We start from the raw sequence: 27,760 nt of genomic DNA, 5'->3' as shown, positions 1-27,760 counted from the left end.
GGTCTCTGTGTCCCTCCATTGAAAGTGGTTTTCCTTCTAAATGAGGACTAGAAAATCTGCTTGGGGAAATTCAAGTTTGGTGCTGTTATCATCTTGGGGAGGAGGGCCTGACTCCAAGACTGGACTCAATCTGTAATCATTGGACTATTTCTAAAGGGAAAATTAACATGGGCAACATTTCTTGCTGGGAGGCCCCAAGACGAAGAAGCTGTGGCTGGCCTTGTACAAACCCAGCAGGACCCCGTTTCTCAGCAAGCTTGTCCTAATTGCATTACTCAGTGCTGCATCAGGCTCTCCTGTCAGGAGCAGGAGCCCAACACTCCAGCCATGAAGGAAGTGCATTCTCAGGATTCATGGGGCATGGTGGCCAGGAAATGCAAGCCTACGCTGCCATTGATAACAATGTTTCATGTTGATCAGGTACAAACTTAATTGATTAAATACTTAGCCTCAATGCTTCTTTAATTCTCACAATAATCCCTGAGGTGTATATATCCCTATCCTTGTTTTCCACTGGAGGAACTAAAGGTCAGAAAACTTAACATGCTCAAGGTAACATAAGAAGAAGAGGGTTGGGATTCAAGTTGGGACAGTATAATCTCAAGTCTATCACACTGTGTTAGAATGTGGTGCTCTACTGTGATCTTGATCAGACCAATAAAATCACACACTTGAAAATTTTGCTAATCTTAATACAAATGGAACACAACTTTATACGAAAAGCAGAAAACACAAACATGTAAGAAGAATAAAGCAAACAAACATCTCCCATGCCACCAGAAATGACGTAGGTGATTAGTGCTTTCAGATTGCAAACAAATGGTATCATTCTGTAGGTATGATATTTAGACCTGTCAAGCCATAACCTGTTAGACTCATGACATCCATATTCACGTGCCATGTGATGGACGATTAGACTTCCTGCTGAAATGAATGAGAGAGCTCCATTGAGAAATGTGGAAAGACAACACCAGGAAATGTACTGGAAGTCTCAGAACAATGCATATACATAACTCTTGAGAAAGGCGTAGGGACAAGTGGGGAGGGGGGTGCTGCATATCAAACCGTAAATTACCTTTTTGGTACCTTTTTGGTGTGAGATCAGGTGGAAGGGGGCAAGGGCGGTAGTTCTGAGCTTTTATCCACACTCTTGTGTGTTGTTTGAATATACTACAACCTCAAATTAATTGTATAATTAAAAATAGAGATTTAGGGCGCCTGGGTGGCTCAGTTGGTTAAGCGACTGCCTTCAGCTCAGGTCATGATCCTGGAGTCCAGGGATCGAGTCCCGCATCCGGCTCCCAGCTCCACGGGGAGTCTGCTTCTCCCTCTGACCTTCTCCTCGTTCATGCTCTCTCTCACTCTCTCTCTCTCAAATAAAAAAAAAAAATAGAGATTTAAAGCTAACCGTGTCAGAGTCGATTGACAGAGGGAAAAAGTAAAGGTCTTTTGAGGGAGGAGGGAACAAGAGACACAGTGGCAAAGAACAGAAAAAGGAACACAGTCAAAAAGAGAGTGATTAGAGACGGGTTTCTGCGGGCTCCAATATACCTTACCATCAGCCGCTCTGCTCTGTAGGAACTTTTCGAATTCGTGGATTTCAAAGGATGTTCCGTGAACCCAAGAGAACCAGGATGGTGACGTGTCTTTCACAAGCCTGATCTAACCTACGTTGCAGAGTGTCTATCTGGGGCCTTTTTCCAGGCCCATTTTACATCGGAGAGAGGACGGAAACAACAGGAAAGCTGGTTCGAGCAACCACGGGGTCCTGGGAGGGCTATGCCAAGAACTCTAGCTTCTCCATCGGCTCGCTGGCACAGAGAAGGACAGGCACCTGGGAGCCAGATGTGTGCACACACGTGTGTGTGCCACTGCTGATCCGTCTGGGGCTCAAGACATAGACTTGGCTTTTGATCACGGAAGGGAGATAGATTCATTACAAAGTACAGGATAAAAAGTTCCAGAGCTGGAGCGTGAATAGACAAAGGTTCTCTGTTTCCTGCTCTCCTTTCATCTTATCTTTTGCGGCCTCTCCTATATTTGGTGACAACTGCATTTGTAACGGTATCTGGATTTTACCTCCACTCAGTTTTGATAATATGTTTAGATGCTGATTTCCTGCATGTATGGAGTCTTCTTAAACATCGGAGGTTTTTTCAGGGAGATGGAAGGAGAAAAGAGATAGTATGTACAATGCAATAAATGATTATTTTGCTTAGTTTCTCATTAAATTTAATGCCATTGCTGAGTTCAAACTTGTTTTGTGTGCAGATGGCGGTTTAGAATGTGGATTGCTGGAGTGCCTGGGTGGTGCAGTTGGTTAAGCATATGACTCTTGGTTTTGGCTTGGTTCCTGATCTCAGGGTCCCGAGATCGAGCCCCTTGTGGGGCTCTGAGCTCAGCGGGGCATCTGCTTCTCTCCCTCTCTCTCTCCCTCTCCCTCTTCTTCTCCCTCTCCCTCCCTCTCTTCTCCATTTTTCCTCTTAGGAAATACAAACTTGCAATGTCATTTGTTATGCTGAGAGAAGGAAAAAGATTTCTTCACAGTAAGAGCAGCAAATCGTTTGGTAATTATTCTAGAAATTCATTCAGGCTCTATTCCAAATGTGTCTAAACTATATCGAAACTACCATCCTTCAGGCTGGGCTATGGAGATATTTAGAGAAGCAAACAATTCTTTCAATTTAACTCTTTCCCATGATATTCCCAAAGATATATGTTTGCTAGGTAACTGGGTTTTTAAATATTTTTTTCCTTGAGTATCTTGAAATATATAGTCATCTTTCCTGAGGTCCTTCTCCATAGAATTTGATATCCAAGAGCATGGAAAAGAACAACCAGCTTTGTCCTTTGCAGTTAATTGTTTATACTAATCATCCAATTATACAGTCATCTCAACAACCTCATGAAATTGGGCTGGTATGTTATCTTCTCTTTGAAAAATGACTTGACCGAGGGGCTCTATATAGTGGGGAGATCCCATGCTGCTACAGGTACATACCCTTTTCTTCTGGAGGATCATTCCCTTTGTCCCATACCATCCATGTCGATCAGAAAGCATTCCTTCTGCAGATGGACTACTTTACCCTGGTAACCTACATTTTCTTCTTCAAGTCAGTGTATTTTTTTTTTTTTTAACTTTAGTACAGGGGCACGAGGGTGGCTCAGTCAGTTAAGCATCTGTCTTCGGCTCAGGTCATGATCTTGGGGTTCTGAGATATAAACTTGTGGCCAGCTCCCTGCTCAGCAGGGAGTCTCCTTCTCCCTTTCCCTCCCCTGCTCCCCCTGCTTGTGCTCTTTCACTCTTTCTCTATGTTAAATAAATAAATAAATAAAATCTTTAAAAGTTAAACTTTAGTATAATACATACAACATAAAATTTACCACTTAACCATCTTTTTTTTTTTTAAGTTTTTAATTTTAAGTAATCTCTACACCCAGTGTGGGGCTTGAGCTTCCAACACCAAGATCAAGAATCACATGATCTAGTGACTGAGCCATCCAGGTGCCCCATCATTTTAACCATATAGTTCAGTGGTATGAAGTAATTACCACCACCTTGCATGTCCAGAACTTTTCATCATTCTAAAGGGAAACCCTGTCCTCATGAAACACTAACTCTCCATTTTCCACTCCCCTCTGATCCTGTCGATTTTATTCTACTTCTGTCTCTAAGAATTTGATTCTTTTAGCTACCTTGTAGAAGTAGAATCATACAATAATTGTCTTTTTGGGTCTGACTCATTTTGTCTAGCATGCTATCCTTAAGGTTTATCCATGTCACAGTATGTCAGAATCTCATTTTTCTAAGGTTCAATGATATTCCGTTGTTTGTAACCATCACATTGTGCTTATACATTCATGTCTTGACAGACATTTGGGTGGTTTCCACATTTTGGCTACTGTCAGTGATGCTACAGTGAACACTGGTATACAAATGTCTGCTTAAGTCTCTGCTTTTGATTCTCTTGGCTGTATACCTACAAGGGAATTCTGAATCCTATAATGATTCTCCATTTAATTTTAGGAGGAACCGCCATGCTATTTTCCATAGTGGCTACACCCGTTTTATGTTCTCACCAGGATCTGTGGAAGGGTTCCACTTTCTCCACGTCTTGACCAACACCTGTTCTTTCCTAGTACTGTTCTATTTTGGTTTTATTGAATAAGAGCCTCCTCATAGGTGTGACATGGTATCTCATTGTGATTTTGACTTACATTTCCCTGATGATGAGTGATGTTGACCGCCTCTTCATCTCCTTGTGAGCTTATGGGTCACTTGCATATCTTTGCTGAGAAGTCTACTCCAGTCCTTTTCCCATTCTGTAATGGGGTTATTTGTACAAAACTCCATATTGTAATGGGCTTATTTTGTAATGGAGTTATTTGTTTTGTTTGGAGTTCTTATGTATTCTGAATATTAATTTCTTATCAGGGATTTGCAAATATCTTCTCCCATTTTTTTTTCACTTTCTTGTTGGTGTCCTTTGATGCACAAAATGTTTTAATTTTGGTGAATTCCTGCTCACTTATTTTTGCTTTTATTGCCTGGGCTTTGGTGTCCTAGCCAATAAATTATTGCCAAATCCAGTGTTGTGAAGTGTCTCTCTATGTTTTGTTTTAAGAACTTTATGGTTTTAACTCTTATGTTTAGGTCTTTGATCCATTTTGAGTTAATTTTTGTATATAGTGTGAGATGAGGATTCAGCTTCATTCATTTATTGCCTGTGGATACCGATCTAATGTTGCATTTTTGAAAATACCATTTTAAACAACACTTCCTGCTTTCCTGGGCATTGCCAGGCAACTTACAACAGTGATGACTTACTTGGCATCATTCAGATTTCTAGTTTATGCTCTTTCTCACCATGACAGGTAGAGGAGGGAGCTAGGGTCCTCAAGCATTGCTGACTGTTGAATTCTTATGTAGACAATGTCCAACTCCAGAACTTCTTAAAAATCACACCGTGTACTCTTGGAGGACAAGAATCCATGTCTTCTCTGCTTTTTTTTCCAAATGTCTTGTAAACATAGTAAATACAATTATAATTAGTTGTGATGGGTTTAATTGACCATGAGCTTTTAGATAGCATGTCTTGCACTGTATTGCAATGGTTGATTTATGTCTATCTTCCCACGACAGCATAAACTTGTTATTTTTTCCAGTGTCTAGCACAGTGCCTGGCACAGACATTTATTAGACAATACTGCACCAAATGGCATTATCTCTTCCTTTCTTTGAAGCCATATTAAAGTGCATAGACAAAAGATGAGCAGCAAAATCTCATTTTAATTACAACACCATCTTAACTACATTGCTAGCTTTATAGAGTGAAGGATAATGATGCTGTTGGTCTGAGGGACATTTATTAGATTTTCATAGACTTTCCAAGTTGTGCATTTGTGATTTCATTAGAAGGGGAAAGGAGCCAACCATGACAAATCCATCTCCCATCTATTCTTCAAAAAAGATAGAATCTTTTAGGATAAAACTCTTAAATTAAGCAGCCAAATAATGACTTTTCAAAAAATTTTTCTCTTAACAAAATAACCAAATTCCTAGAAATGATTTTACATGAATGTAACATTCTTATCATGGTTCCGAATATGTAAATAAAAGAAGCTGTATATTTTCACCTAAAACAAATGTATGATTTTCACACTGCTCACATTTGCTCTAAATGGGAAATATATGAACATTTCTGTCCTTTAATTGTTGTGCCAGAGTTAGGACCACTGAAACTAATCTATTTTAGACATCACCTAAGACCAGACTTACACAAATAGGGTATTTTAATTTTATTTTTAAGAATTCCCAGTGCTCCGTTCCATATAATTATTTCCTTCTCCTTAGGAAACATCACATTTCACATCAGGTTAACAGAGCTAAATAAGCCAGAGCAGGTGACTGTTTGGTAGATATCCTGTTTTCTGACAGCCTTTGGGGACCTGATTCTACAGCAAGCTTTCCATTTCCAGACCCCTTGCCTAGGTTAATGGGACTCCATAGAATCCATGAATATTCACATATTCAGTAGAAAGTAAATCTAATGCATCAGCAGAGGATGAGACAGGTTATCCCACTGAGCTGGTTCTCTTTGGCTCATCTCCCTCCCCATTACTCTCCATGGCTGCATTATATTTAATTGAAGGATAATTTGAAGGATAGAAAATAAGGTGTGATTCGGTGTGACCCCAGCCAGTAACAACATTTGCTTTTCCACCTAGACCAAAGAGCCTGTTCCAGTGTCTGCCTCCGCGGTGTCAAGGGCTTGGGGCACACTGCCTTTTTTCCCAGCTTTCCCGGCCTTGACCACACCCCCCAATTTAAGGAGGCAGCTCTATTAGAAAGATTATGGTCTTTGCATCCTCTATAGCCATCAAGCGGAGGATTCCTGCAGGTAGTTGGAAAGAGACCACAGACACTGAGGGAAGCTCACTCAGGACCTTTTCTTCACCCAGGCTCTCCGGCAAAGTAGTAAGTGAAGTGTGAGTTTCTGCCTAAAACTTTGTTCTTTTCCTTTCCGCCCCCCCCCTTTTTGTTTCATTCTGGGGAATTAAACAGTGAATTGATGGGGACTTTCAGGATACAGGCGGGTTTTCTCTTTCTCTTTTCACATGTTCCGATATTTTCCATTCAATAACTTAATAACAATTTTCAAAAATACTTCTTAACATTCTTAAAATAGTCTGAAATCAAGAGTGTTTCACTCTTCTCCCTGCTTAATAAAAGCAAAATCACACACGTTTTAGAGACTCGCAGATTACTTGTCAGAAACTCTGAATTTTCCTTGCATATGGGAGCAGCTCCAAAGAAATAAAGCCGTAGTTAAACATAGAAATGCCTTTTTTTCTCTTTCACTCCTACCAAACCTATTGCTTTTTTTCTTTTTTTTTTTTCTGCCTCGCAGCTTAATGAATTTTTGTAGAGAGGAAATTGCCACAGGTTTGAATCTTGCAAGCCAAACTAGCCAGTTTGTTTTGTGTTTTTTTTTTTTTTTCTGTTTTGTATTTTTTTGGTATTTTTCCCTGTTTTGTGACTCCTAGTTCTCCCATGTTCTGCCTGTTTTGGGGGCTGTAGCTGAGACAGGGAGAGTCTCAAAGTCACGGGGCTTTTCTCCTCTCCCCCGCAGAGCTGGACTTCATTGGCGCTGCTACGAAACCATAGGGGGTATGGATGGCCATTCCACTCCACTGGGTGATTTTATCCTGCATTGCCACTCTGTGGCTTCTCATCTGCTGTTAACAAGCCCCTGTTACCCCACGTTTTAAAGCAGCCTTAAACGTGAATGAACTGTTCAAAAAGATTCTGGGTTATTGAGATCAAGGCATTCACTTGTAGATTTTCCTTATTGCCTTTCGGGTAAGATTTTTTTTTTTTTTTTAATTTTAAACCATTTTCCCCCTTATTTCATACCATTGCTGGGCAACCGAAAAGCGACATATCACCGAAACAACAGGAAAAAGCCTCTAAAATGATAACCCTGGCAATTCCACATGATTCGTAAAATGACTCTTCATCTGTTGTGGCTCCGGATTGTGTCGTCTCCTTCTTACCTAAAAAGCAAACCTTCCCCTTCTGCAGGCAGGGGTCCTATGCGTGGAGGGTTGGAAGGGTGGCCACTGTTGCTGTTGAGATTCTTACTTACCTGTTGTTCCTGAATGGAGGGAAGGGACAGCTAATGAGTTAATGTCTGCAAAGTGCTTTGAAGATGAAAGGCCTTTTTCATGTGTTCAGTACTGTAGTTATTAATATTAATATTTGAAGAAGCATGCTGTTTCTAATTGTAAATCAACAACTCCCATCCTTGCCAACTCAGTAGTGAAAAAACAAACAGCCAAAAGAAAAGCAGCCACACAGCATCTTCCGTCCTGGTTCCGTTGCTGAGGAGGAGGGAGGCAGAGTCTGATTATAGGCTCCTTCCACCCACGCGCTAGTGGGTAGAGGGGCCGCAAGGTCCGAGAGTAGAGTCTGGAAGAAGGTGGGCAAAGGGGGTCCTCCTTCAACACCTGGTAATGCCTGACCCTGGAGAGCTGGGTGAGAGCATGGACCTGGGCCGGTTGCCTGCCTCAGATTATAATGAAGTTCAAAGGCGAACAGGGTCAGAACTGGAACCAGCCGCTGGATTTGGCATCAAGAATGTGGATGTGCATTTGGGTCCCATTAGAGATTGGCTTGGTAACGGAGAACAGGTATTTAACCTGACTGTTCTTAAAATGGGAATGATGATTTGTGCCTCACCTATTCCACAAAGATGAGAGAACAGGAGTAAACAGCATAGAGAGTGAAAGTGCCAATCCTGTTGAGGGGCGGTCCTAAGTAATATTGTAACAGGTTGGGTGTGTGGGTGCAGGTCCCTGGGGGAGGGGAAGGCAGAAGACAGAGGAATGGTAGGGATGATTAGTCCTGACACTCCTCTCTTTGGTTATACTCAAAGCCACAGTGTATGCCTGAATTTCTTACTGAAAATTCCCATTCTGGTGTACCTCCTGATTTTATTTATTGATGAACAGATCTGTTTTCCACAGCGACTCTCCTTTTCTTTTTTTTTTTTTTTAGATTTTTTTTTTTTAATTTTTTTTATTTGACAGACAGAGATCACAAGTAGGCAGAGAGGCAGGCAGAGAGAGAGGAGGAAGCAGGCTCCCTACCAAGCAGAGAGCCCGTTGTGGGGCTCGATCCCAGGACCCTGAGATCATGACCTGAGCTGAAGGCAGAGGCTTAACCCACTGAGCCACCCAGGCACCCCAACGACTCTCCTTTTCTAATTACCCATTGAAAATTCCCATTTCTGCAGCAAACAGCCTGAGGAAGGGTGATATCCCAGAAGCTGGGACACACACCCGCACCCCCTGCTTTCTTTCTTTCCATATAGAAATTAAAAAGTATTTGGTATTTGAGCAAACTGAATGTGGTATGCAACAATTTAGTGGCATTGAAGGCAAATTTTGTGAGTTTTCGATCCTTGGAAAATTCAGATCCGAAAACAACTCATTTTGTGTCTTTTCATCTCCTTCGTCCCTGCTCCACTGAAAATGTAGCTTTAGGGAACTCCAGCTTTTAATTTGGATTATTCTCCGAGTATCACACCTGGTTTCCTTCACTTTCCCCACCAGGAGGAAAATAATTCCTAATATTTATCGAGCACTTAAAGTTAGTATGCTCGGGGGTCCTTACTGAGTGCTTTGCACAGACTACTTCATTTAACCCACATCGAAGTATTTGAGGTGGACATCCTTGTTATTCCCATTTAACAGCTGAAGACCCTGAGCTTGGTGATATGACCAATGTAGGTAGAGTAGGACCCGGTTAGAACCAAGGGGCTGTGAGTCCAGACGTTGGGGCTGGCACTGTACTGCAAAGCAACCTTCATAGCTTTCAGATAATGACACGAGTTTAGGCTGAATTCTTCTGCTCTGACTCATGATTTGCTCTTATTTGGGAGAATACTATGGAATAGGCCTCTTTTCCAAAGGGGAATCTGCAGATTGACCATTCATTGTCAGAGAGATACTGACCATTAGAAAAGTTAAAGGTCTAGTTGACCAGATCAGCGTATCTCTCCTCCAGTGTCTCTTGGGACAAATATCGATTGAATTTCTGTGTTGTCTCCAGCCTTGTGTTGGGTGATGTAATAGATACTGAAGGAATAATAATGGATGTTCCATTTCTAAGATCAACATAATTTTATTTTAGGAGGCAAGGTCTTACCTGAAAAGAGGTTGAAAATAAAAGACAATATGAATGCTAAACTATGTGACACAGTCTATGAGTGTCTTGGGACTTCAGGTAGCAAGAAATCATGTCTGGAGCAGGGAATGACATCTATTTCTGATCAATTTTGTTTCTCATAGAAGAGGATAGATTTGATATTCCAGTTGACTAAGGGCTGCTGCTGTCTCAAGAACTTAGAGGAGAAGGCTGGGATAGTACTCGCTAGGAGAGTCAAGAAGTGACCTCTTGGTGAAGATGTCAAGAAAATATTCTCAATGGGAGAAATAAAATCTAGAAATTTTCAAGTGATGTGGAAAAGCAGAACCCCCCCTCCCGAATTTTAGCCTTTTTTTGTATTTAAATTTTTTGACCTTTTCATTTGGAAATCATCTCCAATGCCTCAGAAGTCGCAAAACACAAACCGGAGAGTTTCCAAAAGTGTTAGGACGTTTAAAATTGTGAAAAATACAATGCAAATTATTTTCCTTCATCATATTCTGGTGCCCCTGGTGACCTTTTAAACGAAAGGATTCCTGTCAATGGGGAGAGAACAGCGATGGCAGTTTCTTGACATTCGAGGCTAAGTAACGACAACCACAGGTTCTTAGGAAAGGCTAGAAGGCTTGTCAGACGCGCCCATCCTCGGGCACGTGGTTTTGGGGGCAGGGACAGGTCCTGAGCCGCACGGGTTTCCCTGGCCAGGCTTGTACTGTCGCAAAGTTAAAAATCGAACTTCTGCTCAGCCTGTGCCACAGATGTCTTTTTGCCTGATCCTCAGGGGGCCTTGTCCCCTCAACACCTGCTTTGTTGTAATCAGTCATGAACTTAACCAAGTTTGTCCAGACACTTCCTTGCTCCTCCAACTGAGGTCCTCTGGGCCACAACATCAGCATCACGTGGGATCTCGCTGGAAATACAGACCTTCGCCTGTACCTCAGACCTCCTGACTCAGGCTTTGCATTGTAACGCGATTCCCAGGTGATTCCTATGCAAATCAGTTGGGGGAAGCGCAGCTCTAGAGGGAAAAACCAAAACACACACAAGAAAATTAAAAAACGCGAATGAACAAAAATTCTTGCAGTATTTTCTGTAGCAGCTGACTACTTCTTTATTTTGTATCTAGTTGCTAAAGTGTTACTCCACCAAAGATAGACATTTAAGTCAAAAACATGTCGGGCTGACTTGAGAGGCTACCATATCTCCCCCTTTGTGCCTTGCAGTCTCTGAGTGAGTTTGCTCCTCGCAGTAAGAAAAATGCTTACTTCTCGGTTTTATGCATAACAATGGTACAAATAGACTACCATTCAACAGAAATTGTGGCTCTTTTCTCCAGGGAAATTCTTAACTAATGCCTACTCAACCTCTGCTTACGGAAGGGAATCCTTTTCTGATTATTTAAATGCAAGTCCTTTAGAAAAAGGGACAAGGGATTTCGGCCATCTGGGTTCTAGCTCTAATACCTGAATGAAGAGTGTCTGCTCCTTTGGGCACTGAAAATAATAATTAATAAAACTCACTATGACTATGAAAGTATGAATGTTTACTGGTGCTAGGCTTTATGACAAAACAGCAATAAATAAGAACCACTATTTGTTGACCATTTTATCATGCATAAAGCACTCTGCTAAGCACGTTTATTTTATCCAACCCATCTCAATGATCCCGAAAGGATGGGTATTATTACTTCCAATTGATATTTGAGGAATCTGAGACTTTGTGAGCTTAACAAACTTGCCTTTGGCCATAGGCTCAGTGAGGAGATGCCGGTTCACCCACAGTCCTTAACTCCAGAGCTCTTAGTTGCTGATAAACTTAACCTCTCTGAGCCCAGTGTATTCAAACAAAGCATGATGGTCAACTCCAAAGTTGACTAAATTTGCAAAGTCCCTCTTTCTGCAAGAAGGACAGCAAGCTGTTGAACATCATATTCAGAAAATTTGAACCTTACAGTTTGGGCAGTAAAACAAATAAAACAACACCATGAAAATCTCCATCTGACATAGTCCAAGAAATTTCTTGCTGGATTTGAGAGATCTGAGGCAGCTGGTCTCCCTTGGTTCAGTTTGAAAAGGGCATTATTCAAATCTATCCTGTTCCCCTTTCATGTCTTCCTAGTAGCTACCTCTGTTCATGATGTCTTTCAGTCTTGTTGAGCGCTTCTTAGGAGCCCAAACCATCTCCATATTCTAGATTGTATCCAATGTACTCTCCACGCTGTGAGTAGAAAAGTAATTATTTAAAATTCTAGGCTCTTTAGGGATTTCTTTGGCAGCATCCATTGGGTTAGAGGTGACATTTTTAGTCTTGCAGACCTTCTTTGGATTCCACTTGGCCAAGAATCTCATATAACGTGACCTCCGCTAGATCTGTCACTGTGAAGCAGCAAGTACTTAATGTCATTTCTCTAGCTTGCTCTTTTTTTGTTTTTAGTTTCTTAGTAAGAAACAATTTTAATTTATCGATTCAGCTATTCATAGATAACTATGATGTGCATGGTGGCCAACTGTGATCATTTGCTGAATTTCGTGGTTAAATACAGCATTTGACGAATGACATTTGGAGATGAGGCTGTGGGCACTTTTACTGTAAAATAGGGTACTGACTGCTACCCTTAGTCTCCCAGATGATGTTCCCACATGAAGCCTGATTGCCCAGAAAAAAGTAGAGTGCCAGTTTCTGCTACGTTTCAGGGATTAGGATTAATATTGTGTTCATAAATTCCTCGCATTTAAGAGCAGGCAGGTTTGGGTGTATCCCTTGATGTTTATGAGAAGCAACTCCACTCTGCCCACTGTTGACAATGCCATTCCAGCAGTGTGACTGGGAAGGATTTGTTTCCATGAGGAGGAAACATAAAAGAGTCTATGAGGTACTCCTTATTTCCTAATTGCTATGGTACAACAGACTAAAACCATCTCATATTCTCTCTCTTTTTCAGGACATATTTACGAGTTACTCCTTGAGGAAGGGCAAAACAATATACTCTTGCAATTGTATGATAACATGAGTTTATTTATAGTCTTCCAAGAAAGATTGGTTGAGCTATGTCAATTTATACAGAACTTGAAAGTGTTATGCTTAGTTAGGAGATGGGGGTGGTTTAGAGAAATAAGAGATGGCTATGAGTCATGTTCATGCCTCTATTCAAGTAAGGTTTGGAGCACTAATTATCAGTGAAGCGGGGGAGAAGTAAGACTGCAATGCTAGCTGTACCCTGAGTGGCTGCTTTGTGCATTTAGTGAAGGTGGCCTGTTTGGTTTAAGACACAGAAGGCAAATGAGAACACTGCCTTTATGGGTCAGGGTTGGCCACTTAAAATAAGAAGGAATGTTTACTACTGTATTGTTGAAATACCCAGTCAAGACAATGAAGTTCTTTAAAATTTAGGAGCAAGGAAGAGAAACCATCTCCAATCCCTCGAACTATTTTTCTTTTCTCCTTATTGTAATCACAAAGTTTCCTTAGGAAATGATCTAAATACGCTTAAATTTGTGTTCTTGGGGGAATTGAACTTGGCAGCTTTAGTTACCCTGCCAGATCAAAGGAGAGATCTACAAAATGACTGGAAAAATACCAGTGAGCTACTTATGAGAGTTAAGAGAGAGAATGGTACAATAGATAAACTTGTCAATCTGGTGCATTTGTTAGTTTAAAGGAAAATATGATTCTGGGGCACCTGGGTGGCTCAGTTGGTTAAGTGTCTGCCTTTGGCTCAGGTCATGATCCCAGAGTCCCTGAATGGAGTCCTGGGTCAGGCTCCCTGCTCAGTGGGGAGTCTGCTTCTTCCTCTCCTCCCTACCCTTTCTGCTCTCTTGCTCACTCTCTCTCATATAAATAAAATCTTTTTTTTTAAAGAAAAATATGATCCTGCATGCAGTGAACATTGAAGAAGTCTAATCTTAGTGTTGCATATGGACACATGTCATCACAAGTGATGGGTCTTTTTTGTTGTTGTTGTTCTAGAGATATCTTCACTCTCTTGAGTATATTCAGGCTGTGAGACATTGTGTTACACGTTCTAACTCTATTTCAAGAACAGGTTCTTTCATTCAGTCAACAAACGTGTTGCATGTCTACTATGTAGCATATGAAAAGGCTGTTGCCACTCTCAAGCAGCTCAGGATTGAGGAGAAGAAACAGACATTTATAAAGGAAATACTCTGAACCAAATAGCAAATACCGAAGTAGGCATATTGTTACATTGAGTCCTGTGGAGGAGGGTCGAGAGTGTCCATCTAACTTCCTAGGGGGTTCAGGGAAAGCTTCCCAAAAGAAGGAATGCTCCCTCTGAGTCTTTAAAACCAGATTTTCATGGCATTCATAAAAAAGAAACTCAAACTATTCATTAGAAATTTAAGGTGTTGCCTTGACATGGATGGCAATGTCTTTAGCCTGGCAAAGGTTCTGTTATTTTTCTTTGAATGGATAGTCCTTTTGGAAGTCAAATTCTTTTCCTCCTGCATTCTAGGCCCAAAGGGTGTCTTTTTTTTTTTTTTTTTAAGACTTTTTATTTGTTTATTTGACAGAGAGATTACAAGTGGGCAGAGAGGCAGGCAGAGAGAGGGGGAAGCAGGCTCCCTGCTGAGCAGAGAGCCCAATGTGTGGGGCTTGATCCCAGGACCCTGAGATCATGACCTGAGCCAAAGGCAGAGGCTTAACCCACTGAGCCACCCAGGCGCCCCAAAAGGGTGTCTTTTTAATACAGATTGACGGGAATCCTAAATTCTTGATATTGAATCCTAGTTGCAAATCTATTTAATTCTTACATAGCAAATTATCTACATTATTTATGTGTCATAGCTTTACTTCACAGTTGAATCCTTCATGTGCCATCTTTATATCTAGCATAGATTGTAGCCATGATTCCTGACCTGTGACATTAACAGGAAGACTGGAGGGTAAGGTCAAAGTTAGAACACAGTGCCGTTGTTGGTGGCTGTGTAACTTTGGCTTCTCTGTTATGGAAGGCACTTTGTACTCGTTCCTTGTTCCAACAATACCACTTGTAGGTATTTAATGACAAGAGAAAATATTTTAGAACCTTTATCATGACAAGGAACTGGGACAAGTCAGTTATACAGTAACAAGAGACTCATTAAGTGAAAAATAATGCATACATAGAGCATAATACTCGACAGCCATAAACTTTGGAATGTAGAGTTATATTCCTTGAAGTAGAAAAATTTTCATAACATCATGTCAAATGTCAATGAAAAAAGCAGATAACAACATAGCATATAGAAAATTATACCATGAAAGTAAAATTATGATCATGTGTATATGTTATATTTACATTCGGAAAGACACATTAAAAAACACCCAGAGGAACATTGAACAGAGTATTAGTATAATTACCTCTGGATAGTGGGATTTAGGGTGATTTTGGCATTTATTTTAGACATTTCTGTGTTTTTATTGTAATTTCTTCAATAAATATATATTATTTTTTCCAAAAACCATCATTTTCAAAAGAAACAAAAATCATTTAAGTGTAGTTTACTATTTCTGTAATGGCATAGTGTTTCCTTGAAGAGCACATAACCCAAAATGAAAAACACTGATGTCACTGTGCTGCTGTAGAGATGCAGCCAAGCAGGGCAGAGTTGATGTGAAATGGCTTCAGCCTTCCAGAACGTCTTCTCTCTTTGGGATTTCCTACTCTTTCTGCCTAGGTCTGACACACCCCTGCTCCTCCCCAGCCTCTCTGCCCTCTGAGCCTCCCTCACCCTGCCCTGCAGGGATCTGGGTGAAAGCCATCTTCAGCCTGCAGGTCAGGCCCAAGTCACTAAGCTTGCGGAGGGTGGAAAGGTCTAGAAGAGGTCCGTTGGGTAGCATGCTCTACAAAGAATAGTGCTTTCCCCTGAGTCCCACACAAAATTGTTCAACGTCCATTACTGGACTGATACACCCACATAAACAAAACTGTTATCTTTTTTGTCCTCTGCACGGATTGAGCATTTTCATCTGGAAAATTGAGGAGAGTGAGAAGAGAGGAAGGAGCCCAGGGGAAGGTGGCTGAAGACCTAGACTCAAATCTCAGCTTGACTGGGTTACAGCATTGCCCATTGTCTTCTCATCTCTAAAAAAAAAAAAAAAAAAAGAAAAGGAGGACTTAAGTGAGTTAAAGGGCATGTACGTGTTTTCTAACTTAACTCTGAGAGTCAGCAAGTCTCTGTGTGGCCGTATCCCACCAGCACCTGTGTAGGGCCTGGAGCAGAGAGTGAAGACGCAGACGAAATCCGTAAGTTCTAATGGGGCGTGCGTTGATGAGACAATCAACAAGCAGCTCAGTGTCACATGGGGTAGTGGAAAACACTTCTGTGACTAGGTGACATTAAGAGTGAAAGCTTAGAAATGGATCACGCAACAAACTTATTCTTTCTTTTTTTAAAAGATTTATTTATTTGAGAGAGAGAGTGTGTGTGCGTGCAAAGGGGAGGGGAATGCCAGAGGGAGAGGTAGAGAGGAAGCAGACTCCCCGCTGAGTGGTGACTTCTGGGGCTCCATCCCAGGACCCCGAGATCACAAGGACCTGAGCCGAAACCAAAAGTCGGACCCTCAGCCGACTGAGCCATTCACCTATTATTTCAAGTGGATCTTTATTCAGATCTGGGATCTGTTCAGATTCTCTGATTAGAGAATCTAAAAAAAATCTGATCCACTTTATATTTTCCTTCTTGGGAGACCAAGTCATTCTTTCATTCACTAATCTAAAAAAAAAAAAAAAAAACTCTTATGTCCCCTCGTCTGTCTGAAAGTCTGGAGATACAAAGATGAAAAAGACATAGTGCCTGCCTTCAGACAACTCAGAGTTTAGTGGGAGAGGCAACTAGAAACAGATGTTTATAAAAATGTTGTGGTTTTTTTAAAGATTTTATTTATTTATTTGTGAGAGAGAGAGAGCGCGAGCGAGCACAGGCAGAGGCAGAGGGAGAAGCAGGCTTCCTGCCAAGCTAGGAGCCCGATGTGGGACTCGATCCCAGGACACTGGGATCATGACCTGAGCCGAAGGCAGCCGCTTAACCAACTGAGCCACCCAGGCGTCCTGAAACAGATGTTTATAAACCAATGTGTTAGGCACAGTGACAGAAACACGCAAGGGGAGCAGGGGGAAGGTCAGCGAGCCCTGCCCGGGAGGGAAGGGTAGGGCAGGAAGGGTCCCTGGCAGCGAGACCTTCTGAGAGGAGTCTCAAAGCAGCAGGAGAAGCAGGTAGGTGGCTGAGGAGCAGGACAGGAGGCATTTCTACCAGAGGAGGTCATGCGAGAAGGGCAGGGAACCGAGGACTGGCCCCATGAGCTTGTGGGAACACACGTTTCACGTTATAGGAGCAGAGGTGCATCGGTGTTGGGTAGCATGAGCCCTAAGGCCGTCGGGGAGCACTACCCCTGGAGGCCAGGGCAGGATCCTGAGAATTAAGTCACTTCAGACACATTTATCTGCTCCTTGGCCATTGCTGGTTCCTTTCAAGAAAACTGAGCTCAGCTCTACACAACTCTGTTATCAGGTGTTCACATTGTTCCTACGCTCTGGCGGGCATCTGGATGCTTCTAGGCTGGGCAGTAAATCTTAAGCCACACAGTTGTTTTGTATTTAGGTAATAAACGTTTATGATGCCAAAACAAAACAAAACAAAAAACAACAAAAACTTTGGTCCAGCTGATGTTTCATGTTATGTGGGAGGGAATTCTCCTTGGCCAACAAGTCAAAAAAAAAAAAGCATCACCCAGACACTTTTTGCTTTTCCTGAAAGGGTTTACGTCCCAAGCAGCTGTTCTGTGTCACAATCTACAAGTGGAGAAAGGGTGAGTTCTTTTTTTCTTTCTCCACAAAATAATACAGCAGTAATCCATTTCTGTCCCAGAGTTATTTCCTGAGATGAGAGCCCTTGAGAGCTCTGGCAACTCCCTCTTTTTGGCTTCCTCCCTGGGCGAAGGGCTTTTCCCCAAGGGAAGTGTCATTCATCTAACGCAGCCGCAGGAACACAGCCCCGCGCTGAATGAACCATATGTGGGGCCATAGGTTTCCTCCCTCGCTCTGTCTGCTGGAAAGAAAACACACATTTCCACCGAACCTCTCCCCAAGCTGTGTTGCTCTGAGGGGTGTTGTCTGGCTGGTATTGAAACTCCTGATGCCCTTGAGCTGGGCTTCCAGACAAGGCTGCCCCTTCCAAAAATCCTTTTTCTTACAAATACTTAAATAAAATAGGAATTCAGAAGAGGAAAGATCTTTGCCACTTGTGGGTGTATAGGGGTGATTCATATGGCCACAAGGTCACACCTCACGCACGCTGCGATCTTCCACGATTTCCCATTCCCCACACCTAGTAGGACTGACCGCTTATTTCTTTCTAGATTGTTGATAAACTGCTCATCACCTTGTATTGTAGTCCTATGTACGTCTGTCTTCGCCACTGCCTGGAGATAGAGACTGTCTTTCTCAGCTTCATTCTGAGTCGGAGAGAATGTAAGGTCCATGAGGTTGGGGATCTTTGTTTACCAGGTGGGTCCCAAACGCCCAGAACAGGGCCTGTCACACAGCAGACATGTAGTAACGATTTACTGAATGGGTAAACAAGTTTCTAACAAATGACGCCTTCACTGTGCTTGTTGCATGAACGATGGAGGTCTGTGATGACTCAGGGGGTCCATGGGACTTTTTGGGAGGAACTCGGAGGGCCGAATGTCTGGCACAAAGAGTGTTCCCATACCTGACAGGTCCCAAAGGTATAGGTTGTCCTGCAGGGCTCTGGAGGGAAAGCCAGTTGTACCCTAGGGAATCTGATCATGGTTAATCTGTTTTCAGGATGGCACATTCTGTGTTGCTGAGTTGTAAGTTTCATCTGTGAGTAGATCAAAAACTTTCAAGTGGGGATGTGTAGATTGATGACGATTCATTAGAATTTTTGCATTCGATTTCAAGATTAAAGGTAAGGAATGCTTTGGTAGGAAGGCAATGTTGAACTCATTGAGACTATCTTCACAGTATATGGTCAGGATCAGTCCTTGTTGACCTATGTTGTATGTACCTTATTCATATGTCATGCTCAGTCTGATTCAAGATAGCTCCTCATTGTTTTGAGAAACAGGCGATATTAACTGGATATTAACTGGATTTTAACAATGTCCTTGGACTTGCATACTTCAGTCTTTGTCTTCTCTTAAGCTTCACCACCGGGAATTGTTAAGGGACCATTTTGCTGCAATGGAGGTCAATTCCCCCTAAAAAACAAGGGAATAGCATCTTGATTAACATAGCCTAGTTACCCTTAGTTATTTTATTTATTTATGAAAGATTTTTATTTATTTATTTGACAGAGAGATCACAAGTAGGCAGAGAGGCAGAGAGAGAGGAGGGGGAAGCAGGCTCCCTGCTGAGCAAAGAGCCCGATGTGGGGTTTGATCCCAAGACCCTGGGATCATGACCTGAGCCGAAGGCAGAGGCTTTAACCCACTGAGCCACCCAGGTACCCCCTTAGTTATTTTATTTTTAAAAATTAATATTATTTTGTCTGCATCTATTTTTGGAGAAATGCATCATAAGAAAAGTAAAGGGTTAGTTAAAAACAAGAAGCACAAGTTCTGGGCTAAGTTACGTCTTTCGACGATTTTTAATTTACTGATCTCAACCACGCAATATTAGCCTCTCTGTAATTGTAGTCCTTAGTCGGTATAATTTTCTGTTGCTGAGCCGGTTTAACTATATCGTTTAAATACATTTCATAGGAAGGAAGATAGGCTCATTGGCTGTCAACTGAACGAAGACAGTGAACCAAAACCACAAACTGAACATAGGACATATAATACTCTTTTTTTTTTTTCCTTGAAATGTGCCGGTGGCTTTACATATTAGCAAGAATAAAGGAAAAGACAAGTACAATCCGGAAACAGTCAAGTTAAAACAAAAATGTTACTTTAAAAAAAAATAAGGTTTTATTGATTTGAGAGAGAGACAGCGAGCACGGTCCTACGAGAGCACGAGTGGGGGGAGGGGCAGAGGAGAGAAGCAGACCCCCCACTGAGCAGGAAGCCTGAGCTGGGGCTAGATCCAGGAACCTGGGATCATGATCTGAGCTGAAGGCAGATGTTTAACCAACTGAGCCACCCAGGCACCCCTAAAACGTCACTTCCTAACCATAGGAATTTAGCCTTCGATCATTCTTTGAACGCTGTGCCTAGGAACTAAATCTTCTAAATCACTTGGGAAAGACTTTTTTTTCAGTATATAATATTGAGTTGATTAAAGTGTGTGAACTAATGTACTTTAGGAAGCATTTAGATTAACAAAAATGTTTGATACATAAATGATTTTCCTGATGACTGACAACCAGCTGGAAAATCCCTTCAGCCAGAACATTCCTCAAGCGTTCTCGACAGTCGGATTTTTGGTGTAGATAACAGCTCTGGTCAAGAATTATTTCATAGTGTTTTTCCTTTTGTTCCAGATGAATCATGTTCCATCCCTTGTTCAGGGCTTCTCTCTGTTTATCTGTGTCTTGGGGTCCTGGTGGATGTGTCTCTCCAGTCGGGCTTTTCCATCCTTCTTCCCTTCAGGCCTTTCTTTTTTTACTCTTTTATCCAATTTATGCCACACCTGTGTGCTGAGTGCACCTGTTATGTGCCAGGCCTGGTTGGGGTGGAGGGAGGGTGATGGATGGGGATGTTACTAAAAATGACACGTAAGACCTGGTTCTTGTCCAGAAACCCTGCAAAAGGGTCTTTTTGTAGATGCTTTTCCTGCTTCTTGACTGCAGCTCACAGAGGCTAGGCACTATCCCTGCTACTTTGCAGTCAAGAGACGGGCTCTGTCTGGGGTCTGCCCATTCTCTACGTGCCCGTGATCTGTCACTTTATCTTTCTGATTTTTCATTTCCTTCTCTGCAGCATAAAGAGGTGAGCTCTAGGGGTGCCTGGGTGGCTCAGTCGGTTAAGTGTCTGACTCTTGATTTTGGCTCATGTCGCAATCTCAGGGTTGTGAGATCGGGTCCCATGTAAGTCTCCACGTGGAGCCTGCTTAAGATTCTCTCTGTCTCCCCCTCTCCTACCCCTCCTCCCCTCTTCAAAAGAAATATTGAAAAAAAGAAGAGGTGAGCTCTATGGTTCCTAGGAGACACCCAGTTCTAAGACTCGAACCCTCTGGTTTCTAGTGCACACATTTGTGCAACCAGTGGCTCAGTGAAGGTTTTCTCCCACGCAGGTGCTGAAAGTGACCATGAGCTACTTTGTGGATTCTGCAGCCAGTGGCCCTGCCCCTTACTCAGCAACACGTCCTGCGATGGCGGTAAGTGGGGTCTGCTCCCTGCTCTCCCCTTGCCCACCCTGCCTCTCCTGGCTTCCCCTTCCTTCCAGCGTCCTGACCTCTCTTGGACAGAGAAGCCGGGACCCGACTCCAGATTTGGAATCAGCCTTGAATCTCTTGGAGGAGCTAAATTGTGAGATTATCTGTGTTTTTATCGGCACGTAAAATAAAAATCCAAGACTGATGGATTTGCTGAGAAAGGTTTTTTAGTGTGTTTGAGTTTCAGAGAAAATGACTCAAGCACGATTAATGGTTAAAAGCTGGTGATTTTCCACTGCTCAGTTCACTTGATGAAAATTTTTCACATATTGATATACCTTGGCTTTAACATGGTTAAACTTATTTTGGGCCTCATACATGAAAGCTAAATATCATAAGCCTTCTGATCACAGAATTTAAAACTGAGAAATGGAACAGTAAGTTTACAGGAAAATGTTATAAATCCCAGAATAAGAGAGGTAAAAGGAACTTTAAATATAGGACTAGATAAAGTTTCTTGACCTCAGGGAAAAAACCCTCACCCAAGCAGTGCGTTGATAAGTAGAAGGTTTAGAAGCATTTCTTATAAATTGATTGTGTGAGAGATCCCATGATGCTATCATCGATCAATTGCAATGTTGAAAGAACCTTTAATACTAGCTGATATATTATTGACTATTCATTCCAAATTCTGTATGTTTTCATATGAAGAAAGCCAATATAAACGTTGAGCTTTTTTCGCTTACTCTGGAAATGGACAGATAAGCTTAATGCTAGATCTTCCCTGTACATTTATGGCTCTAAGGAGACACCAAGGGACCAGAGCTCTTTTCTGACTCTGGTCTTGGACCGTCTTGCCTGAGGATCTGCAGAATTTCTAATGCGGGTACCCTTACGTTAACCACGCCCACTCACTGTAATTGTATTTTGAAAGATTTGATGTATTCACAAGTTATTTTCCATATCGTTGAAAAAATAATTGCTCAAAAGCTATTCTGTGTTCAAGGAGTGATTATCACTGCTTTCTTCAGTGACTAATCTGAAATACCTGTTTTGTTTTTTTTTTTTCCTGTTTTAAATGGCTGCTGCATTTGTATAACCCCTGTTCACTTTTCTAAAAAAATTAGAATCAGGAAAAAGTTTAGAGTAACACCAGAAATATGTTTAGAAACACACACACACACACACACACACACACACACAAGTCCTGACCAGCCGTCTCTCAGTTTTGCTCCGTAGAAATCGCCCAGAGTCTTGCACTTGCTGGTCACAGAAGGGACTGGAAAAGTTGTCAGGGAAAGGCTCCTCCTCCTGCTTCTCACACAGAGGTTATCATCTGAGGTCAGCACAAATTACATTAAATAGTTCTTAAAGATGATATTAAAGAGATTTGTTAAAACAAATAAAGGGCAAAATTTCAGGGCAAAATATGTCATTGGCTTGGAAGAATAGATTTAAAAACCAGCCTATGTTAATTATCTTTGCCAGTATGGTAATCAAAGTAAACAAGATAATAACTTCTGCAAAAAAGCAATGCCGTGCAAATTTGTATGCATTGTATTTTAGACACCGAAATACCTGGTATTACAAGTATGCAAACTATAGGTATAGTATTAAATTAACCTTGGCAGGGTGTCTGGAAATTGTATGAAATTAGAAAACCAAAACCCAGCTCTGGGTACATATTTTCAACAAACGACCCCACCCCTAACTGAATTCACTGGCTAGTTTTAATGCATTTTAAATGGTCTCCACTGGTTGCAAAACAAAGGACTCATTTGCTCCCAGCCCCAACAGCCATATCTGAAAAGCATTATCAACCTGTGGGATCCTTCTCACTGCGAATTTCAGAGTTGCTTGGGTAAAAGCAGAAGGTTGCGTAAGAACTGCTAACTACTGCTCCAGCACTTTCACGCCTAACTTCTCTCTGGGCCTCAGTTTCTCCATCACTGGGACTAGTTAGGCAACTTTTCAGAACCCTAATGCAAGCAGGCAAGTCCTGTGACTTCTTCACCTTGGCGCTCTCCCTAATACAGATGAATGCATGAATAAACAAACAAATAAATAAAATGTATTGGTACAAACTCAGGTTCAATCAACCAGCCCCCACAGAGAACCTCCAACCCTAGCCAGCACCATAAGAAACAAAGAATCTGTAAATTGTTTGCAGACTCTAACCTTGGGACACTGGCATTAGCAAAACTGACAGACCTCACACCCTCGATCCCAATCGAAGATTTCGGGGAGGAGTGAGCACAGCTTCATTAACTTTCCCAAACAAGAAAGTCAAAGCTGCAGACACCGGGGCCTGCTCAGTTCTGTTGGAGCCACTCTATCTAGAGGTCAACCCATGGTACTTAATCCAATAATCCGCGTCCTCCTGCCTGGTGCCCTGGGCTCCAGTCTGGTTAGGCCAGGCCGGGAAGAAAAGAAACTCTGTCTTGGGTGTGGGAATTTGAGGGTGGAAGGAAAACGGTAAAGCAGTGGGTTTTTAATGGGGCTGATTGCGCACCCAAGGGATAGTTGGTGATATTTTTAATTGTTAAAAGCAGACAGCAGCATCCCCTGGCATTTAGAGAGCAGAGGCCGGGGATGTCGCCAGCCATCCCGCAATACACACGATACAGTGTCCCCACAGCAAAGGGTTATTTGGCCCCACACGTCCGTAGCGGCGAGGCTTACGAGTCCTGGTGGCAGTAGCCCCGGGATCGGGTTTGAAGGTAGGATGGTCCTCCATGTACAGACTGGTCTCAGCGGCTCTTGGCAATGTGTAAATTACTACTTCAGAAAGGGAAACCTTACAAAAGAAAAACAAGTGAGAATATATTCATGTTATGAGGGGTTCTGCTTTGGCTGCTGCTTTCACTGTTCAGTCTAAAGTTTGGTTCCATCTAAAGCAGGATACGAATATTTTCTAGTCCCCGAAGATGGCTAATTCTCTGATTGCTCATTCATAAATTAGAGGTAGCATCAGCATGACTCGATCATTTGGGGTACCAGAAGAAGGCTTAAAATCATCATAAGCAACAGTTACAAACTCCACGGTCAGGTAACGGCCTTCTTACACAAAACTCACATTATCTGCCTCAGGGTCAGCTTGTCAAAGTCAGGATGCGTGCTTTCCTCCTTGTAAGGTCAGTCCTCCGGGGGACGATGGCCATGAATAAAGTGGCGTCATAGCCGGGAGGTCGAGCAACAACGCTTTGGGGAGTTGTCTGGCCATTGTGTGGGAGGGGGTGACGTTTTCAGGTACGAATATGGGTTGTGTGTCAGGGACCCTTTCATCCAACGGGAGGAAGTGCTCCTTCCTGTTATGCTACCTCAGCAAGCCCATGGTGAGCCCTGGAAGTCCCCAGCAGCGCTGGTCCCTTCATCCCCTCATGCGTCATCCTCTCCTCCGTGCCACTGAGGCTGTGGAGCTGGGGGAGGGCAGGAATGGGAGGGATGGGCCACTCCTGGTTTTGACCAAACATGTCCCAGTCCTTGGCCACCTTGAAAGCAAGGAGGATGTGTGGAGGAGGTCCCCCCGGGATTAATGACCCCTGGGCCATGCAAACTTTAGGAAGCACCTTGAACTGTTCAGAGGAAAGGACTAGCACCGCCCACTCACCTCCTCTCAGAGCTCAGGCCTTTGGGGATAGAGTAATATGCCGGGGCAAGAGTGACTGTGTTGGTCCCAAATGCCAAAATTTCCTAGGATAAGGCTCGGGGTTTAGGCAACATCCTATGTTCCCTGAGATGGAATAAAGGCATGGAAAAACTTGACATTCTTCCACTTTCTTGATCAAATGTTCTTCTCTTATAAATATGGTCACTATGAAAGAAGCATTTCAGAAACTGTCCAACAAAAGCCCCCCCCCTTTTTTTTTTTTGGCTTGTGACTTTATTATATGAATGGATGAATGGGATCATACTTTCTAGACACTTAATGGCTATAATCATATAGAATAACATGCTATGAGGTCAGGGCTATTTCAGACATAGGATCACTGAGTAATTTGGGTGATGCTCGTATGCGGGAGAGCACATCGAGTATCAGCTTTCCGGGGGGCCGAGGAAGGCTGCCCACCACTGGCTGGTTTCAGGCATTGCCCTTTGTCCTTCCTGTCCTTTTCCAGTGGAACTCGGTGGGCTGGCAGCCCTTCCGAATCTCCAGTGTGGTGCCTGCCAAAGGGGTAGCGTGGCCATGGGCCTTAGCTAAGTGCATTTGCAAAAATAAGCTCCAAACCACACCCTCAGGCACAGTTGGCCAACACAGAGACCTTTGAGATTGGATCTTGCCAACCACTCTGTGGTTTGAGCAAATCCTCTTTTGTACATGTTCTTTCTTCCTTCTGTCATCGAGTGATTGATCAATTGATTTTTTTTTTTTTTTTGATACATAACTCTGGTTCTGCCTTCTGGCACTCTGGGGAGGCAGGAGGGAGACCCACTTTGTTCTTGCCTCTTTTACATGAGATGGGAGACAGCCTGCAGTGGCAGCTGTGGAATGCAGCCCATCCAATTATAATGGAAAGGATTTTGGAGTCAGAGATGTGGGTTAAATTCTGGTCTCTTACTTTTTGGCCATGTGACCTTGGACAAATTACTTAACCTCTCTGAACTTCAGTGTCCTCCTCTGTGTGAGAGGCGGAGTATAATTTTGCATGTAAGACCATCATGATGGTTCAATGAGAAAATACTTGTTGAATGCCTCCCCCAGATATGACCTCAGCTAATTCTCTATCCCTTATGCTCACTGTCTCTTCTGTGCTCTTCTCTGGACTTCTTGATCACGTTGGATGGGAACATGGAGGTGGGGGGAGTGGAGATGATTCCACTTGCCCATCCGAGGGTGTTGCCCGAGCAAGATGGGGGCTACTGGGGTGAAGATGGAGACATTCTGATTGTGCAACCTCCTTGCTTCATCACTACCCTGGACCAGAAACAGCTCCCTCGCCACCAGATCAAAGTTCCCTTGTAATGGGCTGGTGGTTTACAACCCCATTGTGTAAACAGACCTGGTTCTCTTATCTTGAGTAATTGCAGTTTAATTGGGCCTCCTTGGGAAGCAATTCGCTTCTTACCCAGGGCTGTTCGCACACTCTTCACCTCCAGCCCGCATGCCTTAGGATTCCAGCCTTGGAGTGGTCACTGGGGAGTCCGCGGTGTCCCTTCTGCCCTGGGGAAGGGCTCTCGATTGTTGCTGTAAAGCCTAGCACAGAACGTTCTTTCCTCCTCTGTGTGAATCCTGGAGAACAATGGATAAAGCATTTGGGGTTAGAGAAGTAGAAAGACACAAAAGAAATTTGGAATATAAGGGAACACTGGACTTTTTTTTTTCCCTTGTTACTTGTCATGGTGATGGCTTTACCCCTGGAGAGATTGCTGGAACATGATGCTTAGGGAAATTATTTACATCCATCACTCTTTGTGCTGGGAAACAGTGATCATGTATACTTCTCCAGCATCTTGAAAAGGGGGTTTTTTCTAAGATACTAGGTTCAGGCGGCACCACCTAGAGAAACAACCTACAGGCCATCTCCCGATATCAGGAACTTAAGGTCCTCAGAGATTAGGTAAGTTGCCTGAGTTTACAGAGCTGGCAGGAAGCGGCATGCGACCCAGATCTCCTGACTCCTGTCTAAGGACACTCCTTAAACTACCAAATTTATCCTCATTTTTTAGATACATGATAACGTCAAAGCACTTACAATAGACTTTCATTCACGCATCTAGCTGCCTTATTTATGATGAGGTGATCTTCCTGGATTTAGGAAAAAACCCAAACTGCATTTTGTAGAGCACTCAGCAAATTGGAATTACTGCTGAGTCCAGTAGCCTGGGTGACTTTTTCCACCTAGGAGCCCTGGGCCCGGATGGAGGCTCTGAGTCATCTGGCCCTCTACCTCTGCCCTGTGGGGTGCCCAAAGCTGTCACCTCTGCAGTCACTGGGAGGTGGTAGGCTTCACGCTAAGGGAGTAGATAGAAGCAGACGTATCTCACGTATCTCCCTGCAGATCTCCCAGCAGGAAAGTGTTAAGACCAGGCGGGCGCTCAGGCTGGTGGCAAGGTCAGTGACCCTGGAGCTTCAGCTGGGGTCACCAAAGGCTGGCTGTGGGTGGAGGCTGCTGTGGTCTCCACCTGCCACGAGCCACCTCAGCTGTGGTCAGTTCCAGAAGGATTTTGAGGAGACCGTCTCTGCGGCACGGGTCCAGGCTCTGCGTTTCTCCCTCAGAAACCTGTAGGCGGTCAGGCCTGCCCTTTCACCGAGGCCCAAGCCCATCACTCTTATTGTTTTAAGAAGAATTTCCTGGCTTTGAGTCTAAAATTAAACTGCCCTTTGAGAGTTTCCTATTTTGTCTGTTCCTGCTTCTCCCGTGGCGGCCACACCCTCCCCTCCCTCCTCCTGCTCGATGGCAGTGCTGAGGAAAGCTGAACCCAAGCTCAGGAGTATTTCTGCTTGCCTCCTTCCCCTCTGCCTCTCCAGAGAGTGGGACACACGTGCCCTCTTGAAGCAGATGGGCCTCCGTGTCCTCCTGAAGCCCTGACGTGGCTGGCCCCAAACTTCCCCCTTAGCGTTGCTCCAAGAGTTTCTTCATGACATCTTGGGGGCTGAGTGAAAGCAGGCGTCTTGTCAAGTATCCTCTGAGGATGAGGAAGCCCAGACTAGGTTAAAGCCTGTGGAGTTCGGCCCCATGTGGAAGGCCCACTGCGTGCAATGGGAAGAAAGGGTTGAAGCTGAGAGACCGTCTTTTGGTTGCCCCGACTTTTCCTGAGCATCGACAAGG

The 27,760-nt window shown here is 43.2% G+C and overlaps 1 protein-coding gene across 1 annotated transcript in view; it reads left to right on the top strand.

Annotated features, from left to right (window-relative positions):
* The first annotated feature begins 6,409 nt into the window (after positions 1-6,409).
* Positions 6,410-27,760, top strand: part of ETS1 (ETS proto-oncogene 1, transcription factor) — a 123,872-nt gene continuing 102,521 nt past the window's right edge. Inside the window, exons 1-2 of the mRNA XM_032868898.1 lie at positions 6,410-6,478; positions 20,910-20,993. Of these exons, the coding sequence (XP_032724789.1) occupies positions 20,925-20,993 (69 nt within the window). The 5' untranslated portion in view covers positions 6,410-6,478; positions 20,910-20,924. The remainder of the gene's footprint in view (positions 6,479-20,909; positions 20,994-27,760) is intronic.

The sequence above is a fragment of the Lontra canadensis genome, unplaced genomic scaffold (assembly GCF_010015895.1).
Source record: "Lontra canadensis isolate GAN:19392208 unplaced genomic scaffold, GSC_riverotter_1.0 scaffold36, whole genome shotgun sequence".
Classification (NCBI taxonomy): domain Eukaryota; kingdom Metazoa; phylum Chordata; class Mammalia; order Carnivora; family Mustelidae; genus Lontra; species Lontra canadensis.
Note: the sequence above shows the minus strand (reverse complement) of the source record. Positions and strands in the feature narration are given on the sequence as shown.